This window comes from Aotus nancymaae, unplaced genomic scaffold (genome assembly GCF_030222135.1).
Source record: "Aotus nancymaae isolate 86718 unplaced genomic scaffold, 86718_ANA_hifiasm-v0.15.2.pri h1tg000008l, whole genome shotgun sequence".
Taxonomy (NCBI): Eukaryota; Metazoa; Chordata; class Mammalia; order Primates; family Aotidae; genus Aotus; species Aotus nancymaae.
The window spans coordinates 26,869,860-26,895,331 of NW_026988419.1; the positions used below are offsets into that span (position 1 = coordinate 26,869,860).

General features: G+C 41.5%; 1 protein-coding gene across 4 annotated transcripts in view; it reads right to left on the reverse strand.

Annotated features, from left to right (window-relative positions):
- ADAM23 (ADAM metallopeptidase domain 23) overlaps positions 1 to 25,472 on the reverse strand; it is a 190,703-nt gene that overhangs the window by 156,023 nt on the left and 9,208 nt on the right. For 2 of the 4 annotated variants that reach the window (XM_012446320.2, XM_012446321.2), the window contains exons 1-2: positions 12,813 to 13,339; positions 11,361 to 11,578 (exon numbers count right to left, since the gene is read on the reverse strand). In XM_012446320.2, the coding sequence (XP_012301743.1) occupies positions 11,361 to 11,578; positions 12,813 to 13,026 (432 nt within the window). In that variant the 5' untranslated portion in view covers positions 13,027 to 13,339. Of the gene's footprint in view, positions 1 to 11,360; positions 11,579 to 12,812; positions 13,340 to 25,472 lie in introns of those variants that run through there. The other 2 variants (XM_012446322.2, XM_012446323.2) reach the window with 2 other exon arrangements.

Sequence of the window (25,472 nt, forward strand, 5' to 3'; positions counted from 1 at the left end):
ATAGAAAACTGGTACCAGGAGTGGAGTACTGTTATAAAGATACCTGAAAATGTGGAAACACCTTTGGAACTGGGTAACAGGCAGAGGTTGGAACAGTCTGGAAGGCTCAGAAGAAGAGAGGAAGATGTGGGAAAGTCTGGAACTTCGTACAGACCTGTTGAATGATTTTAACCAAAATATTGACAGTGACATGGACAATGAAGTCCAGGCTGAAGTGATCTGAAATGGAAATGAGGAACTTATTGGCAACTGGAGTAAAGATCACTCTTGCTATGCTTTAGCAAAGAGGCTGGAGGCATTATGCCCTGCTCTAGAGATCTGTGGAACGTTGAACTTGAGAGAGATGATTTAGGGTATCTGGCAGAAGAAATTTCTAAGCAAAGCATTCAAGATATGGCCTGGCTGCTTTTAAAAGTATGTGTTCATAAGAGAGAACAAAGAGATGGTCTGAAATTGTAACTTATATTTGAAAGAGAAGCAGAGTGTAAATGTTTGAAAAATTTGCAGCCTGACCATGTAGTAGAAAACAAAAACCCATTTTCTTTGGAGAAATTCAAGCCTGCTGCAGAACTTTGCATAAGAGGAGGTGAGTGGAAATGCCTTAAAGGCATTTTAGAGACCTTCACAGCAGCCCCTCCCATCATAGGTCCAGACGCCTAGAAGAAAAAAATGGTTTCTTGGGCCAGGCCCGGTACCCACTGTTCTGTGCAGCCTCAGGACATGGCACCCAGTGTCCCATTTGCTGTAGCTACAACCATGGCTAAAAAGGGCCAAGGTACCGCTCAAACTCTTATTTCAGAGGGTGCAAGCCCCAAGCCTTGGTGGCTTCCATGTGGTATTGGGCCCACATGTATGCAGAAGGTAAAAGCTGAAGCTTGGGAACCTCCGCCTAGATTTCAGACGATGTATGGAAACACCTGGATATCCAGGCAAAAATCTGCTACAGGGGAAGACTCCTCATGGAGAACCTCTATGAGGGCACAGGGGAAATGTTGCGTTAGTGTTTCTACACATAGTCCCCACTGGGGCACTGCCTCAGGGAGCTGTGAGAAGAGGGTCACTGCCCTCCAGACCTCGGAATGGTAGATCCATCAACAGCTTGCACCATGCACCTAGAAGAACCACAGGCACTTGATGCCAGCCCAAGAAAGCAGTCACAGAGGCTGTACCCTGCAGAGCTATAGGGGTAGAGGTACCCAAGGCTATGGGAGCCCACTCCCTGCATCAGTGTGTCTTGGATGTGAGACATGGAGTCAAAGGCAATTATTTCAGAGTTTTAAGATTTAGCGACTGCCCTGCTGGGCTTCGGACTTGCATGGGGCCTTATAGCCTCTTTGTTTTGGCCAATGTATCCCTTTTGAAATGGAAGCATTTACCCACTGTCTGTGCCCGCACTGTATCTTAGAAGTAACTAACTTGTTTATTATTTTACAGACTCATAGGTAGAAGGGACTTGCCTTGTCTCAGATGAGACTCTGAACTTGGACATTTAACATTGGAATGAGTTAAGACTCTGGGGGGCTGTTGGAAGGTATGATTGGTTTTGAAATGTGAGAAGAACATGAGATTTGGGAGGGGCTGGGGTGGAACGTTATGGTTTGGCTCTGTGTCCCCACCCAAATCTCATGCTGAATTGTAATCCCTAGTGTCAGGGGAGGGACCTAGTGGGAGGTGACTGGATCATGGGGACAGATTTCCCCCATGTTGTTCTCATGATAGTGAGTTCTTACGAGGGCTGATGATTTAAAAGTGTATGGCACTTCTCTCTCTCTCTTTCTCTCTTTCTCTCTCTCTCTCTCCTGCTATGCCATCGTAAGACTTACTTGCTTCCCCTTCACCTTCCACCATGACTGTAAGTTTCCTTAGACCCCCTCCCTCAGCCATGCTTCTGGTACAACCTGTGGAACTGTGTGTCAATTAAACCTCTTTTCCTTATAAATTACCCAGTCTCAGGTAGTTCTTTACAGCAGTGTAAGAAGGGACTAATATAAAGGTTCTATTTACACTTTGGTTCATTGGTTTGTTTGAACTTAACTACTCTGTAATTAACGACTATCAGTAGAGGAGACTTGTTTGAATTTTCATCCTTTTCATTTCTAAATAAAAGGCTTAGAGAACACTTACCGTTAAGGTAGATCTTGGTAACAAACAGCTTTCACAATAAATAGGGCTTGAATTTATCAATGTGTAATGTTCCAGATGAGGAAATTAGCCTCTCTCTATTCTTTAGCCAAAGAGGACATCCATATAACAAAACTTTATTTGAAACATTGCGCCAATTCACAGGTTCACATCATCCCAGCCTGGGGTGCCCTTTGATGGAGATTGAACCTCTCATCTCACTTTATAGAAAGCAAAGTTTTATTCAAATTGGCCATGAATTAACATAAATGTTTTTAATTTCTCATTATTCTGAGTAAAACATAATAACTGGATCTAGCCTTTTTATAAGCATTTCTACCATTAAATCTAATTAAAATCATACTGAATTTATACAAATTCTAAATACAAAGACTCCCTTGTAAAACTGAAAATTCACTCAGTAGATTCTGAATGAATGAATTATATGATGAATGAGTCTTTTATAAGGTTAAAGGGTGCCCACATCAATTGTGAACTGAATACGTTGTGTGAATAAAGCCTTATAATTGTGTACATTCTTGAAAGGAATAAAATATTTTCATTTAGTAAATGCATACTCTAGGAGTAATTAATTACTCAGATCTTAAAGATGGAGATGACATGATGTTCTGAAGCAGGAATTTAACAGAATTTGGACTTAAAAGCCTAAGAACACATTACTGATAGATTTGGTTCCTGCCACTGGTCACAAGGGTTTCCCAAAACTAGCCCCAGGGATTGGACAGCAATTAATAGAATCATACAAAATTATCTCCCGCTATGGACTGACCTTTGGGTAATCAGGACTGGAAAAATGCTGAAAGGAGAAGGAAATAGCAAATGTGTGGTTTAAGAAGGAAAGCAGCAGTTCTTCTCAAAAGAAATTTACATCCTCTCCCTTGCTCCATGAGGAAAATTTATCTAGCTGAAATTATGCTTGTTGAATGTGGATAAAGGGAGTCACATGATGAAATAAGTATTCCATGAAGATTAATCTGTCAGCAGTGGGACTGACGGATTGACAGAGAGAGAAACCAGAAGTGATGACAAGAACACAATGCAGAGAAGCGGGGAGGAATGGAGTCATGGGAGAAATGTCAAGACTTAATCGGTGACTATTTATAGGCAGGAGAGAGAGGAGTCAAAGATGACTCTCAAGGTTCACTCTTAGATGGCTAGAAACACAGAGGGGTATGGCTGAGAAAGATGAGGAAGGCAAGAAGAAGAGCTCTTTTCCTACATGATTTACCTTCACACTAGGTGATGCCACCAACCCTGGGCATCACCACTAGGCAAATACTCCTGGGTTACTTTTTCTTTTTAATTTTTTAAACTTATTGTAGACATGGGGTCTGGCTCTGTTGTCTGAGCTGCTCTCAAATGCCTAGCCTTAAGTGATCCTCCCACCTCAGCCTCCCGAAATGCTTAAATGACAGGTGTGAGCCACTGCACCTGGCCTCCTGGGTTATTTTTTGATCAGCTGTAAAGAGAAGGATAGTGGCCCATCCTGTTAACAAAGCCTGAATAAGTTAAGACAGAATGACACTAGTAGTTACATACTTAGCAGGAATGAGTCAACCCGTGAGCAAAAAGCATTATTTAGGAATACACACTGAACCAAGACTTTCAAAAGCACAGCTCAGCTGTAGTCTGCTGGAAAGCATGGTAACGGCTGGACCAAATCAGGACAAAATGTCCAAAAATGGTCCAGACTTTATGGAAGAGAAGAATCAAAGACAAGGGTTCAAATTCAAATGCCCAAAGGGACCAGAAATGCAGACAGGTTAATGTTAGCAACAAAGAGTGAGGGCACTGCAGTAAATAGCATGTGCCACCCTATCTAAAGAAGAGCTGGGCCGGGCGCAGTGGCTCACACCTGTAATCCCAGCACTTTGGGAGGCCAAGGTGAGTGGATCACAAGGTCAAGAGATTGAGACCATCCTGGTCAACATGGTGAAACCCCATCTCTACTAAAAATACAAAAATTAGCTGGGCATGGTGGCGCGTGCCTGTAATCCCAGCTACTCAGGAGGCTGAGGCAGGAGAATTGCCTGAACCCAGGAGGCGGAGGTTGCGGTGAGCCGAGATCGCCCCATTGCACTCCAGCCTGGGTAACAAAAGCGAAACTCCGTCTCAAAAAAAAAAAAAGAAGAGCTATGCCTCACCTGTAGGTGGGTTACTCCCTAGGTGAATTACTCCCACCCAGGGCTGTAAGCCCAATCTTCTGATTCTTCAAGAGAAATCATCACACCCACCACTCTCTACCATATCATATCTTTTTATCTTCTGCAAGCACTTGTCAATACCTAAAATTTTCGTGTGGTTGTCATTGCTGCTGTGGGCATGTTACAGTCTGTCTCTTCCTACTAAAAGTAAAGCTCACTGGGAGCCACATAATTGGCATTCACCTATGCTCATCAATATGCACTCACCTCTTGACTTCCCAGGACTTACAATTTGATATGAAATAAATCCAGAGCCCTCATATCTTCACAGTCTTCACAAACTTCAACTTTTACTTCCTGCCACTCCCAATACATCCTACCTCTCCCCAGAATGACTCTACAAAGGAAAGACCTGGGTTCAAATCCTAACTCTCTCTGCCACTTACTAGCTGTTTGTCCTTATTGAAGATATTAACTATAAATCTCAACTGCTATATCTATAAACGTCTATGTCACTGGGTTCCTAGAGGAACTGAGCAGGATATTCAAAAATTGGTAACAAATGTTATACTAGGCCAGGCACGATGGCTCACGCCTGTAATCCCAGCACTTTGAGAGGCCGAGGTGGGTGAATCACCTGAGTTCAGGAGTTCAAGACTAGCCTGGTCAGCATGGTGAAACCCCATCTCTACTTGAAACAGAAAAATTACCCAGACGTCATGGCAAATGCCTGTAGTCCTAGCTACCTAGGAGGCTGAAGTGGGAGAATCGCTTGAACCCAAGAGGCAAAGACTGCAGTGAGCCAAGATCGTGCCATTGCACTGCTGCCTGGGTGACAGAGCGAGACCCTGTCTTGAAGTTTCCTACACTTGCATTTTCCCTTCTTGCACTCACCACTCAAATACCCTGCTACTACTCAAGCAAGTCAGGCCTTTGCACCCGCAGCCTCTGCTCTGCCTATTCTGTGGAGTTTCCTTTCTCTGCCTTCTGCACAAACCTATCTATCTCCTAATTGCTCTTTAGGGCCAGCTCAATTGTTTCTTCTTCTATGAGGTTTTCTTTGACTTCCCTAGACAATGATTATTCTCTCCTTTGGATACCTACAGCCTTCTGTTCCTTCCACTAGTAACTGCACTAACATAAATCACATGTTAGCAGCTGCCTTGATTCTGACACTCCACCAGTGAGCAAAGGTAGGGATTAAGTGTTAGTCTTCTTCATTTTCCCCAGAGTCTAGCACTGCCTGATTCAAAAGAGGCATTTAACAAATGTTTGCTGAATCAAACAAAACTGAACACCTACCATGTGTAGATCTGATTTATTGGAAACTATTTGAGTAGAAAGACACATCTTGCTCCACCATAACAATAACAGAAACTGCCAGAGTCAGCTCTTGATTATCAAATTAATGATGGGCAGCAGTGAGAGACATTATCTAAGAATTATTGATATAAGTATTTTTGTTACTTTAAGTAGTATAGGCATATAGTTAGTGTGATTTATGCAGTGCTAAAAACTGAAGACCAAAATTATCTCTCCTACTGATCCAGCACAGTGCCAAAAATACTTAATAGTATTTTGAAAGTCCTTTTGAATTTTAGTTTGATTATAACATAAATTCCATGGAAAACCACTATACTCTAACATGAGTGTTCAATCATCAATTCATTCAACAGAAGGCCTACTACATGCCAAGCATTAAAAGTGAAATTATTACAAGCCTGAATTCTATATATTACAATTTTGTAATGACTGCTTAGGAAGACCTGGAAAACTTGGGAAGGCTGTTAATATCAATACAAAGGTTTACGTTACCATATAACATAATAGTTGCACCTCAACCAAATCTGAGAAAGGGCCCTGTGACAATACTGACTTGTCAAACAATCAAATTCGTTTAAGTTAGGGAAAAGCAAGGTATGTCCATGGTATATACCATAAGGTTATACAGACAGCTCTTTAGATAAAGTCTGGGCTTGCTAAAGAAACTTCCAGGCCGGGCGCGGTGGCTCACGCCTGTAATCCCAGCACTTTGGGAGGCCGAGGCGGGTGGATCACAAGGTCAAGAGATCGAGACCATCCTGGTCACATGGTGAAACCCCGTCCCTACTAAAAATACAAAAAATTAGCTGGGCACGGTGGCGCGTGCCTGTAATCCCAGCTACTCAGGAGGCTGAGGCAGGAGAATTGCCTGAACCCAGGAGGTGGAGGTTGTGGTGAGCCGAGATCGTGCCATTGCACTCCAGCCTGGGTAGCAAGAGCGAAACTCCGTCTCAAAAAAAAAAAAAAAACTTCCAGAAGGGAAATCTTTTCTCAACATTCCACAGTATAAAACTTTCTATTGATTTTTTAAATTAATTCCTTATAAAAAAGGTCATAAAAATATATGTTCCAGAATTGTAAAAAAGTGTGCTAACACCTCATGGCAGAGACAGGTGGGACTCTTTGTCCCATGCTCCTCTTTCTGTTGTCCCATACCAAGAACAATGGAAAAACTGGCTTCTGGAAAGTCCAGAAATGTGGAACCAGTCTTGTCCTAAAATAGAAAAGGAAATAAAAATAATTATCAAGATCTAAATTCACTTAAACTTCTCTCTGTTCTCTTCAACCTGGAGTGGTGGGTAGCAGAGAAAGCAACAAAAGACTGAGCTACACACAGGTCAACTAAAGACAGCTTTCCCCAAGCTCCGCTGCTATGCATCGTGCATCTTCACAATCCCTTCTCAACCAGAAGAGAAGAAAATTCTAAGGGAATATGATACAGGACAAGTAGTTTTTTCCTTTTTTGTTTTGAGATAGAGTCTCATTCTGTCACCTAGGCTGGAGTGCAGTGGCACTGACTGCAACCTCCACCTCCCAGGATCGAACAACTCTTGTGCCTCAACCTCCTGAGTAGCTGTGATTACAGGCATGTGCCACTGCGCACGGCTGATTTTTGTATTTTTAGTAGAGATGGGGTTTCATCATGTTGAGCAGGCTGATCTTGAACTCCTGACCTCAGGTGATCCATCCACCTCGGCCTCCCAAAGTGCTGGGATTACAGGCATGAGCCACCGTGCCCAATAGGATAAGTATTTTTTGACTAAAGTTCCATGAAAAGCTTCCTTAACTTTCCTAGGAACAGACCACATAGGATTATCTCAAAATAAATGAATGAATCTAGCATTTCTCCTGCTTTTTAAATGCATGGTCCATTTTATTAATATATTGCATTAATGGTTCACAAAATGCTTATATTTCCATTTATGCCCATAAAAGTCTCTACAAGTGAAAAAGATTGATCTTGATAACAAAGTAAGAGATAGAAGAAAAAAGCAATGCTTCTTCCTTCTCTAGTTTCACACAACACTCAAACCAACACTTCTGACATCTGATGTATGGGAGGGTTTTTCCCACACACCAAGTAATTCTGCAGATTCTTCATCAGATACCACTTTGGTGTCTTCTAATTCAATTCAATTCTGACCTCTTAGTCTGGAGATAGCATCAGATCCACTGGTTGAAGGCCTAGTCCCACAAGCCTACAGATGCCCGCTTCAGATGCCAATCTCAAGCCCCAGATGGAGGCCTGTGCTCCTGACAGACTAGCTATAAACTGGGGTAGCAACAATTCCCTTAATTTGCTAGATCGGTTCACAGAACTCAGGAAATACTTTACTTACACTTACTATTTAATAACAGATATTTCAAAGACTACAGATGAGCAGCCAGACGAAAGAGACACATAGGGCAAGGATCTTCAATGCCCTCCCCAGGAACTCCACCCTCCAGGAAGTTCCACATGTTCAGCTATCCAGAAGTTTTCAGAACCCAGTCTTTTGGGTGATTATGGATGCTTCCTTACATAGACATGACTGATTAAATCACTGGTTATTGGTGATCAACTCAACCTTCTGCCTCTCTCTTTGAGATTGAGGGCTGAAAGTCCCAAACCTCTGATAATGTGTTGGTCTTTCTGGTGACCAGCTCCCATCCTGAAGCTATCTAGGGACCCCCAGCCACCTGTCATCTCATTGGCATATGAAAGACACTCATCACTCTGGATCTTCAAAGCTGTGTACCAGGAAACAGGATAATTACCAAATATATTTTACAATATCACGCAAAGCAAAAGTAAATTTTTCCATTTCAAATCCTAATACTGCTACATGGCAGGACACTGACTTCCTAGCTAGTAAGAAAGAATTTGTACTAAATCATCAGAAGATAAAACTGTATTTAAAGAATCTTGAATTGGCGTAAGCACCAAAAATCAAGGAACATAGCATTTAGATCCAAGGTGTCAAAACTCCCTGCCTGCTCTGGACTACCTTGGTTTATGCCTACTACCCTGGCGTAATTATTAGGAGTGCCACTTCCACTTTCAAAAATGGCATTTGGACAAGTGGTTATACATCACTCTATGTAGATAAAAAAGATTTTTCAACATTCTTTGACAAAGAAACATTAAGGCATTCAGAAACATTAGTATGTAAAGAGGTGGTTTGCACAATCTGCTTTTACACACAAATTCTGGAAGAGTTAATAAACATGTTAACTTCCCCAGCTGTAAAGTAATAAAGACTGATTAACACTGAACATTTATGAAATTTCTTCAGACATAAATGTGGAACTTGGCCTTGCAACCTATATTTGAGAATTTCCATTTCCACCTCTACCCCCAGTCTAGGGATCTATGAGAAAGGCACAGTGATTCAGCATTTCTAAGGCTTTCATTAAAAATGTGCTTCAGTGCAATGAAATCAGGGGAGGGGAAAAAAGGTACATAACAGAGATATTAAAATCAAAACTTCTTTATATGAAAGCAGAAATGAAATTCTATTCTTACTGAAACATTTCTAAAGCAGCAGAACTGGCAAGTATCTCTCATCACTGTTATTAAGCAAGTCATCCTAAGATACAGCAGAAAGCAAATGGAACACTTTTTATCAACTACTTGAAGGGATGCTTAAAAACAGAAGTAAAAGGGAGATCACAAAACATTAAGGGAAATTTCAGGGTACCCACCAAACAACAACACTGTCTATACCTGTACGAGAGCACTTTTAGAACTTTGCTCATCTCATTTTCCCATCTCCTGGAGGATAGATCATGTCTTTTCATCCTTTTAACCCTTATCTTTGCATACTTAGCATACTGCTTTGCACATGAGAAAGGTGTAACAAATGTTCATCGAGTTAAACTAGTAAGAAAAATGCTTTCAAATATGATTTCTGTATAAATATTCTTTTCAAAGTACAGTATTAAAAAAAAAAAAACTACAACTACAATTGAGGGTAGTGGAGAGGGTGAGACATAGAATCATTCCAAGGGCAAGCAGGTGATCCACAGTGAGAAGTCTATTCCTCTAGGTAAGTGGTGAGGACAGGTTTAACAAATCTTATTATCATAGGAAGTCAGGTATATTATAGTCAAACCACATCCCACCAAAGAAAACAGCCACATAAGGTTAAACTATAAGGCAGGCATTAATCATAGCCTCCAACATCTAAGTTACTAAAAAGTTCCACTGAAATCTCAAGTCTCTGCTGAGGAGGGTTTGAGCATTCTTTGAAACAGGCTTTGAGGCAGCTGTTTCTCCTTCCTTCAGCACCATAAGCAAAGGTGCTGGAGTTTGAGAACTAACCACTTAACTCTAGAAGGTCCCATTCATAAGGAAAGCTATAAAAGTCTCAATGCATTTTATCAAAAGGGCCTTGGATTTCTCTTCTTTAAAGACAACACCCATTTCTCCTATCGATAAGACAAATGAGTTAGACATGACCTAGTAGTCAGTCCATTAAGTTTCATGGGAGCTTATGGGGAAAAGGGCTGGCCCAGAACAGAGACCCATTTATCTCAGCCATGGTGGGTAGCAGCCACTTCAAAATAATGTGAAAGAAATGTAAAAAAAAACCTCTCCAGTAATATTCAATGTGAAGGAAGCACTTTCTCAGAGACCTAACTTGTAAAAAATAGTAAAACTTAACTTAAACATTCAGGTCACCTGAATTTTATATTAGCTGCTTTACAATATTAGGAAAATCACCCAAAAGCCTTAAATTTCTAGCTCCCCACTTGTAAAATGGGGATAAATACTGTTACCACTCACCTATATTTTAGAAAACTAATAAAAACAATGATGTAAACTGCAGATACTTTCTTAAATGCTAGATATTTAGACAGTTAACTGTTCTCACCTGAACAAGTATAGGTCAAAATGAAACATTTAACATATAGACTCTAATTTCTGCTCCTAATAAACAACAGAGGTATGGATAACCCATTGTGTAAATCTGCTTGGGGTCCAAAATAATATTAATTCAAGTAAATGATAGTAAGCAGAGAAAAAGATCCCTTAAACTCTTTGGATATTAAGCACATTTGTCTTCCACTGAAACCTTTACAAGTATCAGTCCCACTTTCTGAACTAACCTGAAAGTAAAGCAACTGCTCATAATCAATGCAGATTAAGTACTGAAGAACTATGTTAGCCAAAATTGATCTTCATGTTATGCAAATAATTTGTGTATACTCACCATAATCTTTTTAAATGTCAAATTGTTTGCCTATGGAAAATACAACAGAAAAATTTTTTTTCCTCCTACTGATTAAAGAAAGAAAGAGACTGTTTAAACTTTCAATTTCTAAGTGGAAAGACTGATGGAGACACTACAGCCAAATAGCTTCTTGAAGCAATCTTACATGTGCAGATTGAAAGCAGTTTTTATATCTTGGGAGGCAGTTTTATATCAAGGCAGAATACTGCACCCTTACATAAAGCCTCACAGAAACAAGTCAGAATCATAAACACGTTCACTTAACTACTGTTAAGTGCCCCATGTACCTGAAAGGTACATAGATATCATTTCAGGTATCAGAAAATTCTAGTTCCACTTTAGTCAGAGAAGAGAAACAACAGTCCTATCCCAGTAGATCCCAAGTTAATTCCTTCCAGTTTCTCTCCTATCGTATTAATTGCTTTCTTAATAAAATGCTGCAGTAAAATTTGTGAAATCAGATTCTGGCAGAAAATCAAATCAAAGGAAAACTCCTCATGATAGTTAACTTTTGCAAAGCCAGCCTCCTGCCTACCTTATTATGTTTTTGCTGGTGTCTTGCTTTGGTGTCAAGAACGTGGTAAGGGCTTTCCGAGTCTTGGTTGATGTAATATATGAGTCTTGAAGGCAGTGTGATTTCTTTCTGCTTTGCATTGCTGTAACTGATATTACTGCTGCTATTCTGTTGCAATGTATTGTCTTCATCTGCCAGGACTCCCAAATTTTTTTCTGCAGTTTCATTCCAATGCGGAGCTGGTGGGGGTGGGGGGGTGGGGGGGCAGGAAACAAACATACACAAACACACATTTTTACCCCATAAATACATAAGCACTAAAATGCATTTTTCCTTTAATTGCATACACAAAGTTTTCTATTTATAAGCAGTGAAGAAGTACAGCTACAGTAAAGCAAGTTATTTCAACAATAAAATGGTCTGGAGAGGTTAATAAATAACCAATAAGGCTTATACAACTGTGCACTCTTTATTTTGATTTATGTCTTATATATACATTTTCTAGTCAGACTCAAATCTATAATTTAAGTGTTCGGGGGAGGGGGTAGAATGAATTTGAGGGAAGAAGAGTCATTAAATGAACATGTTCAGGGGTCCGGCCCCCGATCTCCACCCCTTCTCTGAGTCCACAGAAGCACAATTCAACTCTGTCTAGTGGCATCTCATCCAAGAGCTAAGAACGCTCCTAAGATAACTTGAGTACTGAATTCATGGATACCGAACGTATTCAGTACTTGACACTTTTAACAAAATGGACAGTTCCCTTATCTTTTAACTTTGAGATGAGCAAACATTCTTTTCCATGTAGGGATGCAGATGCTGGCAGCTTTCCAACTTCTTTTTATTTTCCTGACAAAGCTAGCTTTCTGCTTTTAGTGATAATTGCCAATCATCAATGTGTATTGAAGATTGTATTATATTAATTGTTCCTTATAATGACAAGCACTTTGAGAAATCACAACCAAAGGTCGTGCACGAAGTATGTCTTCGGCACCTTAATTCTTTGGTCCCCGAAGTGTGCCGCCCCCACCTTAATTCCAACCGCACTGAATATGCCGGATAGCAAATTTGAGGAAACAGCCCATTGCCACTATTATCACTACATCTTCCCCGCATTCCATTAAGGCTCCACCAAGCAAGTAGCAACTTGCTCCCTCGCTGTATTTCCCATCCTCTGGTTTCCCCTCCGCAAGTTGCACAGAGATCGCTGAGGGACCCAGAATCCACTAAACACCTCCCAGTAGAACCAACAAGAATTGGAATGGGTTTTTAGCAAATGCAACAGAAATAGACTTCCAAAAGTGAGCTGGAATGAACAGGGGTCTGGGAACGAGAAGGGTGGAAAGGCAGGCAGGGAGGGATGGAAAGGCCGAGCGGGGGACAAGCCCGGAGCGCACGGACCCGCGCGCCCTTCGCTTTCCTCCGCAGGGCCCCGCGGGAAAGCCAACGCAGAGGGCACGGGGCCATACCCACCGCTGGGCGCAGCAGCCCCCCAGGCGCGGGGCCGGGACGAGGCGGCGAGCGGAGGCAGCAGGAGAAGGACGAGGAGCAGGCGGCAGGGCGGCGTGCGGGCCGGGGCGCTGGCAGGCACCGGGCCGGCGGGGCCGTGTTGGGGGCCGCAGGAAGCGCCGGCAAGGCTGCAGCCCGCCAGGGGCGGCCGCCAGGAGCTGCTGCCGGGCGGCTTCATGGCTCATAGCTCCCGGGCGCCGCTCCGTGTGGCCGGCGAGAGCGCCGGGCTGGCTGCGGGGCGGCTGCGGGCGGAGCCGGTCACGCCGGCTCGGCGCGCATGGTGCCGCGGAGGGTAGGGGGCTCCAGGCTCGGGGCTCGGGACTCGGGGCTGGGCGGCGCCCCCTTTCCCGGCTGGCCTCGCAGCCACTCCCGAGGCGGACCGCAGAGGAGTCGAGGGGTCCACCAACTTGGAGCCTCCCCAGCAGCTACTCCCTCCCGCGGCGGGCGCGGCCGCTTCAGCGACTGCGGGGGTTGCCGCCGGGCCTGAGGATGCTGAGGCGCCGCGCGGGAGCGAGCGGTGCGGGGACGCGCGGAGCGGGCGTGCGCCCCGCTCCCCCGAGAGCGCGCCCGAGCGGGGCTTCGGGTGCTGATTCTGCTGCTTGGATGCTGTGCTGCTGCTGTTGCCTGGCCCGGAACGCACTGCGCATGCTTTGGTGGGAGGTGGGGAACGGGGAAAAGCAGCAGAGTGATGCAGCAGCCCAGGCAGCATCAGAGGTGATGGTGGTACCTCCAAAGACGGGGCGGTGGAGGGGGAGATTGCAGTCACGGATAAGCCAGAGGGGCAGAAAGAGAGTGCGGGGGCTTCCAGGCCAGAGACAGGGATGATCGGGAGAGAACAACCAGTCGAAATCCTCCTGCCTTTTCCACCACCCCAGACTTCACCTACCCCCTTCTAGTCCAACCCCCTCCTGCTCGGGATAAACTAAGGCCATGCATTTCCTTCTTAATCCCTTATTTATTTCCTTCTTGCATGTAAAAATAAAGGATTGCAGCCGGGGAGGCAAAAATAGCGCGGCTCCTTATTCAGCGTGCCAGCAGCGGGTGGGACGGCAGCTGGGAAGCGCGTTTGCGCCGCAGGGTGGCGCGGAGTGGCAGGAATCCCCCGCGCAGGGGCGCTTCGCCCCGGCCTGTGTCCTCTCTCCCTCCTGGGGTCTTTGAGGAAAGCACAAGAAGCCGGACGGTGTTTGCTCAAAAGTTCAGAAAGTATGACTGGGCGTATTCGGGAAGGACTTAGACATTCTGGCGGGGAAGCAACACAGAGATTAGAACCCAAGCGTGTGGTAGCTATCTTGGGAAATCCGTTGTTTGTCAACCACGGGGGTGGGCACGCATTTAGGAGGACACATTTCTATTTCTGAGATCTAATCCTGACTTCTGCAGAGGAAAGGGGAAATTTTCTCTCCTTGCTGTAAAAAATGTAAATCTCTGACTTCAGTGGTTTCACAGCCACTAAATCTGATGGCTTCAGATAAGAGTCTGTGGCATATTTCTGCCCCCAAACTCTCATAAGGCAAGCAATCATTTCTTCACCCTCCCAATGACAGTCTGAGTCATAACAATGTTGCCTTGCTCCGACATCTACGGGGTGGGGGCTGGGGTGGAGAATTCCATGATTAAAAGAAAGAATGTGGGTATAAAGTACCATGGCCACAACAGAACTCAATGTTAGCCATCTTCTCCACTTACACTCAACAAAGATAAAAGAGAAAGACATATACATGCACGGACAGTCACACACTTACACACACGCACATTACAGAACTGTTAGGTTAATAATGAGTTAACTTCCTTTCTGTATTGAGCTAGGATATTATTACCACATATTTATTCATATACATTTGTAACTGATGCTACCTCCCACGTGAGGGCAATAACAGTTTCCCCTTCTACACACTGTTGTGTCCCTAAGACCTAACATAGTGTCTAAGGCACAGAGAAATCGCTTGGAAAATACGTACTAAATGAACAAAGAAATTGGTGGTACACACAAGCAGAAGTCACACTTGGAGCAGGCTAGTGAACACTCTAGCCCCCCTGGAGTGCCCACTGCAGGTCAGTGTTCTAGGGGTGTCTCCCTCAAGTCAAGCGTGCTCTGGCTAGGTCTTCCAAATTTATATTTGAAACAATGTACATCCTGAAAAAGGCCTGACAGAAAGCAACCCAGAAAGGAGGTGTACAAGGAATGAGAAGGGAGAGGGAAATGAAAGGTGCAAAGCATCCAGATGCAAGTTACTTGAAAGGCATCTCTTGCAATTGAGTGACAACCTCTTAAAGTCTGTTCCAATAAATAAACCTACCAGCCAACCTGGACTGACCAAACATACCCACCAGTAACAACACACCATTTCATGCACTTGGGGTATGGAATGAGGATTCAATATAGTTTCTTTTTGTTTTGCTTTTTTGAAACTGAGTCTTGCTCTGTCACCCAGGCTGGAGTGCAGTGGTGTGATCTTGCAACCTCTACCTCCCGGGTTCAAGCGATTCTCCTGCCTCAGCCTCCTGAGTAGCTGGGATTACAGGCGTGTGCCACCACACTCTGCTAATTTTTGTATTTTTAATAGAGACAGGGGTTTCACCATGTTGGCCAGGCTGGTCTCGAACTCCTAACCTCAGGTAATTCACCTGCCTCACCCTCCCAAAGCGCTGGGATTACAGGCATGAGCCACCATGCCCAGCCTCAATATAGTTTCTAATAAGGGGTTGGGGTATTTACAAAGAGGGATGTTGTCTTATATACTATAATCAAAATACTACTTTTATTTATGGAACTTTAATGTTTACAGACATTGCTAGAGTCAAGATAAGGTATCAGTAAATGAAATAATGAGTCAGAGAAAGAGTATGTTACTTAGAAAAAATTTACTGAAAGTTTAGTCTTTAAGCCATATATTTAAAGGAAGGTTAAAAACAGAATCAAATATTAATTGATTAAATAATAATTTAATTGATCAACTTGGTAGAGTTAGTAATATTCTTATTAGGTAGTTCAGAATTTTTATTGTTATAGAGTTTACTTCTAAATATTCCCTTCTGTGCTTTCATAACATTTAGTAACTTTCTTAATCACTTACCACCTCTGCTTTGCTCTGTATTCGTGTATGTGCATATCATCCTTCTTCTATTAAAAAATACTGAGAGCAAAGCTACATCTTGGTCATCTCTGACTCCAGAGCTTAGTATAGTACCAAGAATAGAATCAGCATTCAATAAATGTGTATTGAGTAGAGGGGCACTCACAGGTAGGAAAGGGAGGGATTCAGCAAGCTGGACTGGAACAAAGAAATATACCAGAAGCTTGAGTGCTATAATGGCCCTGGTTACCCTGGTTACAAATGTGTGTTGCATCCTAAGGCATCAGAGGACCACTGGAGTGATCTAGTCAAAGTGGTAAGCATGGAGAAATGCTGCAGTCATAGGTGAAGGCAGGTGGCCAGAGGTCCATGGGAAGGAAATTACACCAGGCAATATGGACACTAGGTAACTACCATGAAGGGTACATGTGAGCAATACCCAGAAAGGGTCTGTCATACTGTTCACAAAAATGATCCATTGGTCTTGTGAGAGAGGAGACCAGAGGTCTCTATTTGCCAAAATCTGTTTCCAGTGGTAGAACTGGACCCACTTTGCAACCAGTGAGAAAACTGGGTCTGGACAGGAGCAAGCAAAGGACAGGAATAGAAATATTAGCTGTGAAAGGCATTGGTCTCAAGAGGGCTGAGACGCTGCGGAAGAAGGTGGAAGAAGGGGTGACAGAAGAGAGGCCCAGAGAGTAAAAGAAGGTTAAAAAAAACAAAAAGAAGGGGAAGGTGGCAAAGCAGACTCATAAGAGCCATTGGAATGAAATAAGCATTTGGCCAAAAAGCCAAAGTCAAAGAAGGTGTGCAGCAAATCAGTGGACGATGCTGATACTGAGAGAGGTCTGGGGAGTGAGAGCAAGAGCATGAACAAGGATCAAACAGCAGTCTGGCTCAAGAGCAGCCTACACCCAGGAGCTCTCTGGGGCAGCCTGTGTTACAAAGCCAGCTAGAGGAGCTTTCTCAGCCTGCTTTTAGAACAGCTGTGAAGACTGATTTTACCAGTGGAAGCGGATACTTCAAAGGAGAAAAGACAGTGCACTTCTTCATGAAAGTAAAAAGTGAGTGGGCTTCATGATTCGTATTTGCCATGTCGTTCAGGAGTCAGCAAACATTTTCTGCACAAGACAACATTTTGGGCTTTGTGGGCCATATGGTCTATGCTCCATTTTTTTTCCCTTTACAAACATTGAAGAATGTAAAAGCCATGCAGCCTACAGGCCCTGGTTTGTCAGCCATTTTTAAATCTCTCTCTCTCGCTCTCTCTCTCTCGTTCTCTCTCTCTCTCCAGTTTCATCAGCTGTATTATGTCCTATGTGTATAAGCAGAAAAAGGGAAGGAAGCATGTGCCACAATATAGAGGGCTCTAATTCCAGAAAAGATTGCTCTCCATTGTAATTTAGCTATTTGGTTAATCAGTAAGTAGTCACTAAATTCTTAAAAGATGCTCATCATTTGAAGGGATTCCTAAGGAAAGAAAGGAGATAAATATTTCTCCCTTTAGAGTGAATTCTCAGAGGGAGATAATGGGAGAAAAGTCAGAAGTCATTCACCAAAAAATAATACATATGTCAAAAAGATTCTAGACATTTCTTCTGTTTTGCAAGCTAGATTTTCTGGTAAGTAGAGGATGCTGAGTGGATGCTAGAGCCATGAGTGGTCAGAGAATGCAGTAACGCATGCACTCTGGTCTCTCCCAGAGCCCATTACCATCTGGGATCTGCCTGTGTTTCTCAAACTCAATCCTGAAGAGTGGCCACGGGGCAGGGAATACACACACCTGACACAGAGCCACATCCCATGTCACAGGCAACCTTCAAGTTTATGAAAATAAGTCTGCAGGTCTGTGTTAATTACACCACTACTCATTCTGAAGACCAGACCACAGTCGGACAATTTCAAAAGTCACTGTGTGACTGATTTCAACACTACTTGGAAAAGAAAAAGTATTCAATACCAAAAGAGCCATGTTAACAGACATTTCTAGGGGAGTAATCAAACAGACAAAAATGTGTTACAATGTCAAGCATGAAAATATCAGAAGAAAATAACCACTGAAGAAACCTAAAATTAAGTTCTTAAAGGAAATTATGTTAAACCGAGTTTAGGAATTCAGACAGAATAGGATACATTTGAAAAACAGTTAATTTTTCCCCACTCTAAAACATTAGGCTTATTTATCCCACAGTTTTGTGTTTACAAGCTGTGGCGCAAAGGGGTACACGAGCATGTCATGGTGATTCGTGGTGACAATATGTGCTCTGCAAAAATGGAAAAATTGTATTTATTAGGAATAATCACTGAGTCAACACGTAACCATTAAGTCCTCACTGGGTCCCAGAGCAGCACTAGGAGTTTCTACAGAAGTAAATTACCATGTCTTACTGGGGGTCGGGGTTGGGGGCTCAAATATAGCAGCTGAATTTCATCTGAGGAGGTTAGAACCCCAGCAAACAGAATTAATATGCTAATAGAATCCCTCCCACTTACATAATACCAAAGGCTAAGTCCTTTAATAATGTCTGCTTTAATTATTACTGTGCACTTATACACTGCAAAGTGTTTTTGTCTATATTATTTTACGTGATCCTCAACAGTGTGACACAGAGAGGGCAATTACTATTACTGTTTTTAAGAGCTCCAGCTTAGATGTAAGGGCACTAAGACTCACCGGTCTTTGCAATCCTGGCACATTCAATCCTGGCACATTCAAATCACCTAGAGAGCTTTAAAAAAATGTATACATTGTAGGTGTACAATGTGATGCTTTGATATACATAGTAAAATGATTACTACAGTCAAACAGATTGACATATTCATCACTCACATAGCTACCCATTTTGTGTATGTCTATCAAAAACTTAAAATCTACTCTCTTAGCAAATTTCTAGTATGCAATACAACACGAATAGCTATAGTCCTCATGCTGTACATTAGCTCTCTAGACTTAGTCATCCTATATAACGGCAACTCTGTACCCTTTCGCTCATCTCCCCAAAGTCTCCCTCCCATCCTACCCTCTGCTGCCCTCCACCCTTGGTAGCCACAGTTCTAGTCTCTGTTTCTATATATTCAACTTTTCTTTTTAGATCCCACATATCAGCGAGACCACACAGTATTTTTCTTTCTGTGTCTGATTTATTTTGCTTAGCATAATGTCCTTCAGATGCATTCGTGTTGTCACAAATGGCAGGATCACTTGCCTTTTAAGGCTGATTAAAATTTCATTGTATAACTTATTTGATCTTTGCAAATCATATGAATGTATTAAATTATCACATGTACCCTGAAACTACATGCATCTCTTGTGCAACAATTGAGAAAGAAAAAAACTTACATACACACACAATTACAATTTCTTTATGCATTCATCCACTGACAGACGCCTCAGTTTTTCCAGAGCTCAGCTATTGTCAATAATGCTGCGATGACCATGGGAGTGGGCAGATATTATTACAAGGTGATGATTTCACTTCGTTTGGGTATATAACCAGAAGAAGTATTGTTCTGTCATATGGTTGTTCTCTTTTTAATTTATTTAGGAACTTCCATGCTGTATTCCACAATGGCTGCACTAATCTATTTGGTTGGTGCAAAAGTGCCATTAAAAGTAATGGCAAAAACTGCAATTACTTTTGCACCAACTTAATACAATCTCACCGATAGTGTACAAGACTTCCCTTTCTCCACACCTCGCCAACATTTATCTCTTTTTGATAGTAGCCATCCTAACAGATGTGAGGTGATATCTCATTGTGAATTTATTTTGCACCTAGAGAGCTTTGATACTCTACCAATCCCTGAGTGTTTAGGATTTTCAAGACTAGGGCTCAACATCAGTGTTATTGAAAAATCCTCCCAGATTAATAAAATGTGAAACCACAGTTAAGATACACTGGGTAAAATGATTTCCTTGAGGTTACATAGCTGCTCAGCATCAAAACTGGAATTCAAACCCTGAATTGGAATCCTGTGCTGTTCCCAAGGCTTTCTTTCCTATTTCTGCTCTTACCACAAGTTAACCTTGAATAAGGAAAGATAGGAAACAAGTTTAATATAATTGCTGGAGGACCTAAGAAAATATAGAATTAAAAAACATTTGAGCCAGAAGTTACCTCTGAGATCATCTAGGAGTGCAGACTCGTTGTTGTGCAATTATGGAAACAAAGGCTCAGAGTTTAAGCTTGTTTTCCAAGGTCACACAGCAGTCTGTGCAGAGCTGGGACTAACATCCAAGCCTTTTTCTGGCTTTCCAGTACTTTCCATAGTGTTGAGTACAAGGTTTGATTAAAAAAGCGTTTTGACTTAGAAAAATTCCAGTCATTCTCCAATGTATCCACTTCCAGTCTCCCACGTGACACTGCTTTGTAAAAAGAAGAAGGATACAGCTATGAGGTCTGGGTCCCTACGTTACCGATTCCTGTAAGCCCAATTCCACAGCTTGGCAGCGTAAAATAGTCTCATTCTGCAGCATGAAGAAAGCCCAGTATGAAAGGAAAAGTCATACGTGTTTGGAGGTAATCTACCCAAATAAAATACCTGTCTTTCTCCTTCTTCACTTGTCTTTTGTATCTCAAATACAAAAGATGATTTCCAAGGAACAATTTTCTCATCAGATGAGTTTATTATAATGCCCTTAATATGTCTTACAAACTCAACAACTGCAGCTTCTTAAATCCTATTTTAGGTAGTACCAAATTTGGTGAGAAACATAAAAGAATTCAGGGAATAATTAAAATAAAATAATAACAAGAAGAAGGTGGAGAAAGAAAAGGAATTATTTGTGTAGCACCTACGGTATGCCAGATGCTGTGTTAAACATTTTAGCTGGATGATGTCACTTACTCTCTATACAACTTTATGAAGGAGCTACTATTGTTACTCTCAATTTTGCTGATGAGAAAACTGAGGCTTGGAGAAGGTAAGTAACTTGTCTAAAGTCTAAAAAGCAAGACTTGGTCAGAAATCCATGTATGCCTGACTCCAAAGCAAAAACTCCCAACCATACCATAATAACTCACAAATACTGTCAATCTATCAGGTGTAATAATAAAAATCACACAAAAAACTGCTAACATTCAATCTTCTTTGAATTCCACATTTCATTAGTGATCAATTTTGTTTAAAATTAGAGTTAAAAAACAAACTGATGTTGTCTAATCTATTTGACTATAGCCCCAAAGCAAACCACCAGAAACAGTGTCTTCAAAGGAAATGTAACATTTGAAATCATGGTTCTTGGCTATAAACACAGCTTTACGTTTTCTTGTTTAAAATATTATGTCTGTCAATGGTGGCTCACACTTATAATCCCAGCACTTTGGGAGGCCACACTTGTAATCCCAGCACTTTGGGAGGCCAAGATGGGTGGATCATTTGAAGTCAGGAGTTCGAGACCAACTTGGCCAACTCGGTGAGACCGTCTCTACTAAAAATACAAAAATTAGCTGGATGTGGTGGCACGCACCTTAATCCCAGCTATTCAGGAGGCTGAGGCAGGAGAATCACTTGAACCCAGGAGGCAGAGGTTCCAATGAGCCAAGATCATGCCACTGCACTATAGCCTGAGCGACAGAATGAGGCTCTGTCTAAAAAAAAAAACAAAACCATAAAACCATTGACACATTGATCCCCACACAGAACTGTTCTTAATTATATTCCTAACTTCACATTAAATATTTTTGAATGTAGCCTTCTATGCAATTATTTGTATAATTCCAAAACAAAATCTAATTTGTTTCTTACATCGGAGTACCTCTCTACAAGAGAAGGCCAAGATCTCCACTTACCAGATAATTTATTTTTTTCTAAATTTTAAATTAACAAATATAACCACCCATTAAATTAATAGGATCAATTATAATAGCAACATTTATTAACTACCTCCCCACATCAGATAACATTAGCTTTTACCATATTAAGATGTTCAGGGCCGGGCGCGGTGGCTCACGCCTGTAATCCCAGCACTTTGGGAGGCCGAGGCGGGTGGATCACGAGGTCAAGAGATCGAGACCATCCTGGTCAACATGGTGAAACCCCGTCTCTACTAATACAAAAAATTAACTGGGCATGGTGGCGCGTGCCTGTAATCCCAGCTACTCGGGAGGCTGAGGCAGGAGAATTGCCTGAACCCAGGAGGTGGAGGTTGCGGTGAGCCGAGATCGCGCCATTGCACTCCCGCCTGGGTAACAAGAGTGAAACTCCGTCTCAAAAAAAAAAAAAAAAAAGATGTTCAGATTTCTAAAGACCTAACTGTAAAAGCTTAAGCCCTGAACAGAAGTAATTCAATACTTTTATTCTGCTGTTGTCCTAAGAAAAAAATAGCTAATATTTGTATGGCTCCTTAAACCACACAACATGCTTTTGCACACCTAATGTCATTTAGTGCATTGCAGTATGTAGGCCAATGCTGAACTAGCTGTATTATTTCTGTTGGATTGTCATAGGATTTGACTATTCATGATGTGGATATAGACATGGCTTAAAAACAGGAATCAACGAGAGAGACTAACAATCACTTCTCCAGAAGGAAAAGATAAAATCTAGGATTCTCTAGAATCCAAATCTAAGACTTTTTATTTGTTATTTTGATAAATTATCTGAAAGATTGCATATTAAAATGCCCAGTCATACAAAAAAACTATTAAGTTCTTTCAGGTATTCAAATGTTTGGGTGAACTGGGATAAACTATAAACAGATTTTCTGAGGCTTTAGGACATAAGGAAAAGGTGTTAGAAGAATTTTAATAACCATAAGTAAGTTTTGGAAAAAGTAGTCTGAACTATTTATGTATCTAAATAGCCATTCTTCCAACCTTGAAACATCACTGCACACATAGATTATTATCCAAATTACAACTGGCATTCACACACACACTCACACACACACACACTCAGATCCAATATGGGAAACAGACAGTGAAGTTAATATTGACTATTCCTTGAATTGGATAAAACAATTTCATCTAAAAAATGCCAACATTACACCATTGGTAACAAAATAGAAAATATCAAAATTACACCAAACTCTGATGTACAAGCCATATAAAGGAATTGGATACAATCCAGGAAAATCATTTTAAATGACGAAGCTGCTGCCAGATGAAAATCTAAAAAGATAAGAATTGTACCATCTGGCAAAATAAAGAATGAGAAAGAATATTTTCTAAGGCTTTAAAATCATAAGCAGTGTAGATAAGGTGAATATAACCATCCAAACCCTGAACTATTTTAATGAAGGGGTAGCATCTAAAATTTGAAAGAGAAATTTTGAGCAAATAACAAGCAATACTGCACATCACACTGAATTAATTTGTAGTGGACCTCTCTTTGGGAATCTCCCCTGCTCAGATATCAGAAGTAGGTCCAGATTTTTCTCCTTAAATACTGAACGGAGGAGTCATACATAGATATACTCAGCTCAGAAATTCTTTAAATATAATAATCATTAGGTGACATGTTGAACACTTACTGTTTTCCTGATTACTGCAAATAATTTTACATGTATTGTTTCATGTAACAATTACATGTATTGTTTACAATGTAATTGTGCAATTTATAATGTACATTGTAATGTACAATTGTACATTTTAAATTATACATTGTAACTTACAAATATAATGTTTACAATGTATTGTTTCATATAATTCATGTAATGATCTTCCCATAACAGACTTAGACATTATTTGTGAACATCCCACTTTAATTTTTCCCTTATCTTTAGCTCTAGTGGGTAGTAACTTAATCTATTCAGAATGGTTTTCTAAGTATAGCTGAAAAAAATGTCTAGATGTCTGGTGATATAATGTAATGTAACAATAAACATTATTTTTACAAAGTAAAAAATAAATATAAGAAAGTACGTCCCCATGGTGGCCATGTCTATCCCTCAAAACTTTGTTCCCCCAGGTCTTTCTCTCATTCACCCATCACAGCTCACTCATTTAGGGTCAGGAACCTGACCCAAGCTGGACCACTCACAGTGGTACTTCTTCTTCAAGTCATAACTGATTAGCTCAGTGAGGCCAATCAAAGTCCTTACTGGGGGCTGTTTTTTTAACTGGATAAAACAGGATATAAAGCTCAGCTGCTCTGTTTCCCATTCTACAGAAGTTGAGGGTAACATCTACCTGCAGTGAGCAGCATTAAGAGGGTTCTAGCTAGGAAGAGCAGATAAATTATTTACCAAACCATGATGCTTTTGCAGTGAAAGGGATAAGATGCATAAACTAAGAATATCTTAGACAAGCTCAAGTTTATGATCCTCCTAGTCCTTACCAATAAACAGTCCCTGACAGACACAACAATGGGGATTGGACAACGGCTGTTTTATGTATGTATTTATGTATCTAGTATTTGAATATTACAGAGACTAGTTTTGAAAAAAAAATTCTGTACTTTAATATTAGTAATAAGGTTAATTAAATGATTGTTTAATATTTCTAGTTGCTAGAGAAACTTACTAAAAACAACAGCAAAAGGATGATGTGATGGACATGAAGTGGGGCTGCTCAGACGCCCCTCAAGGAAGGCTCACTGCCGCAGCTGCAGGGAGTGTTGTCAGCAGACACCCTCAGCTCTCAGCCTTTGTAAGGGTTACTTCAGTAGTGGAGAGCAATGATGCCCCCAGGGTCACATAATTTCTGGGGTGACCCACAGCCAAAAACTGGTTAAGGTGAGGATATAAAGTCCTGGCCATATTTATCATATAAAAATACAGAATGCAGGCTGGGCATGGTGGCTCACGACTGTAATCCCAGCACTTTGGGAGGCCAAGGCGTGCAGATCACGAGGTCAGGAGTTCAAGACCAGACTGGCCAACAGGGTGAAACCCCGTCTCTACTAAAATTACAAAAATTAGCTGGGCATGGTGCCACATACATGTAATCCCAGCTACTCAGGAGGCTGAGGCAGGAAAATTGCTTGAACCAGGACCTGGGAGGCGGAGGTTGCAGTCAGCCCGGATCATGCCACTGCACTCCAGCCTGGGCTACAGAACGAGACTCCATCTCAAAAAAAAAAAAAAAAAAGGAAGCCGAATTAAATTAGAATTTCACATAAATGATAAATTATTTTTACTATAAGTAAACCTCATTCAAATTTTGAATCTGAAATTCAAATGTGCAGCATCTTATCTGGCGACCCTAATGCCGCCCCGTGCAACACAACTCTGATGGGCCCTTCCCACCCCAGAGCTCCCTGTGGGGTGTGCCAAATAGCTCTCAGATCAGCTGGCTTCTCTCCCTGCCTCCCTCCTTCCCAAGGCCATTCCCTAGAAAGCATCCTCTATGTGAAACTCCATTTCAAACTTTGCTTCCCAGAGAACCTACCACAGAAGCATCAATCTTCTGTTTTGCCCAACTTTTTAAAAACTCAGATGATAAAAACAATAACCCAAAGGTTTTTTGAAGTCTAAAATGACAAGAAAATGATCACTAAATATTTTACTGATGGTTATATTTTAACTGTTTTTTTAAAATATTGATTGGTTTAGAATATTAATAATTATTATATAAGAATAGAAATAATATATGTTCATGAAAATGGC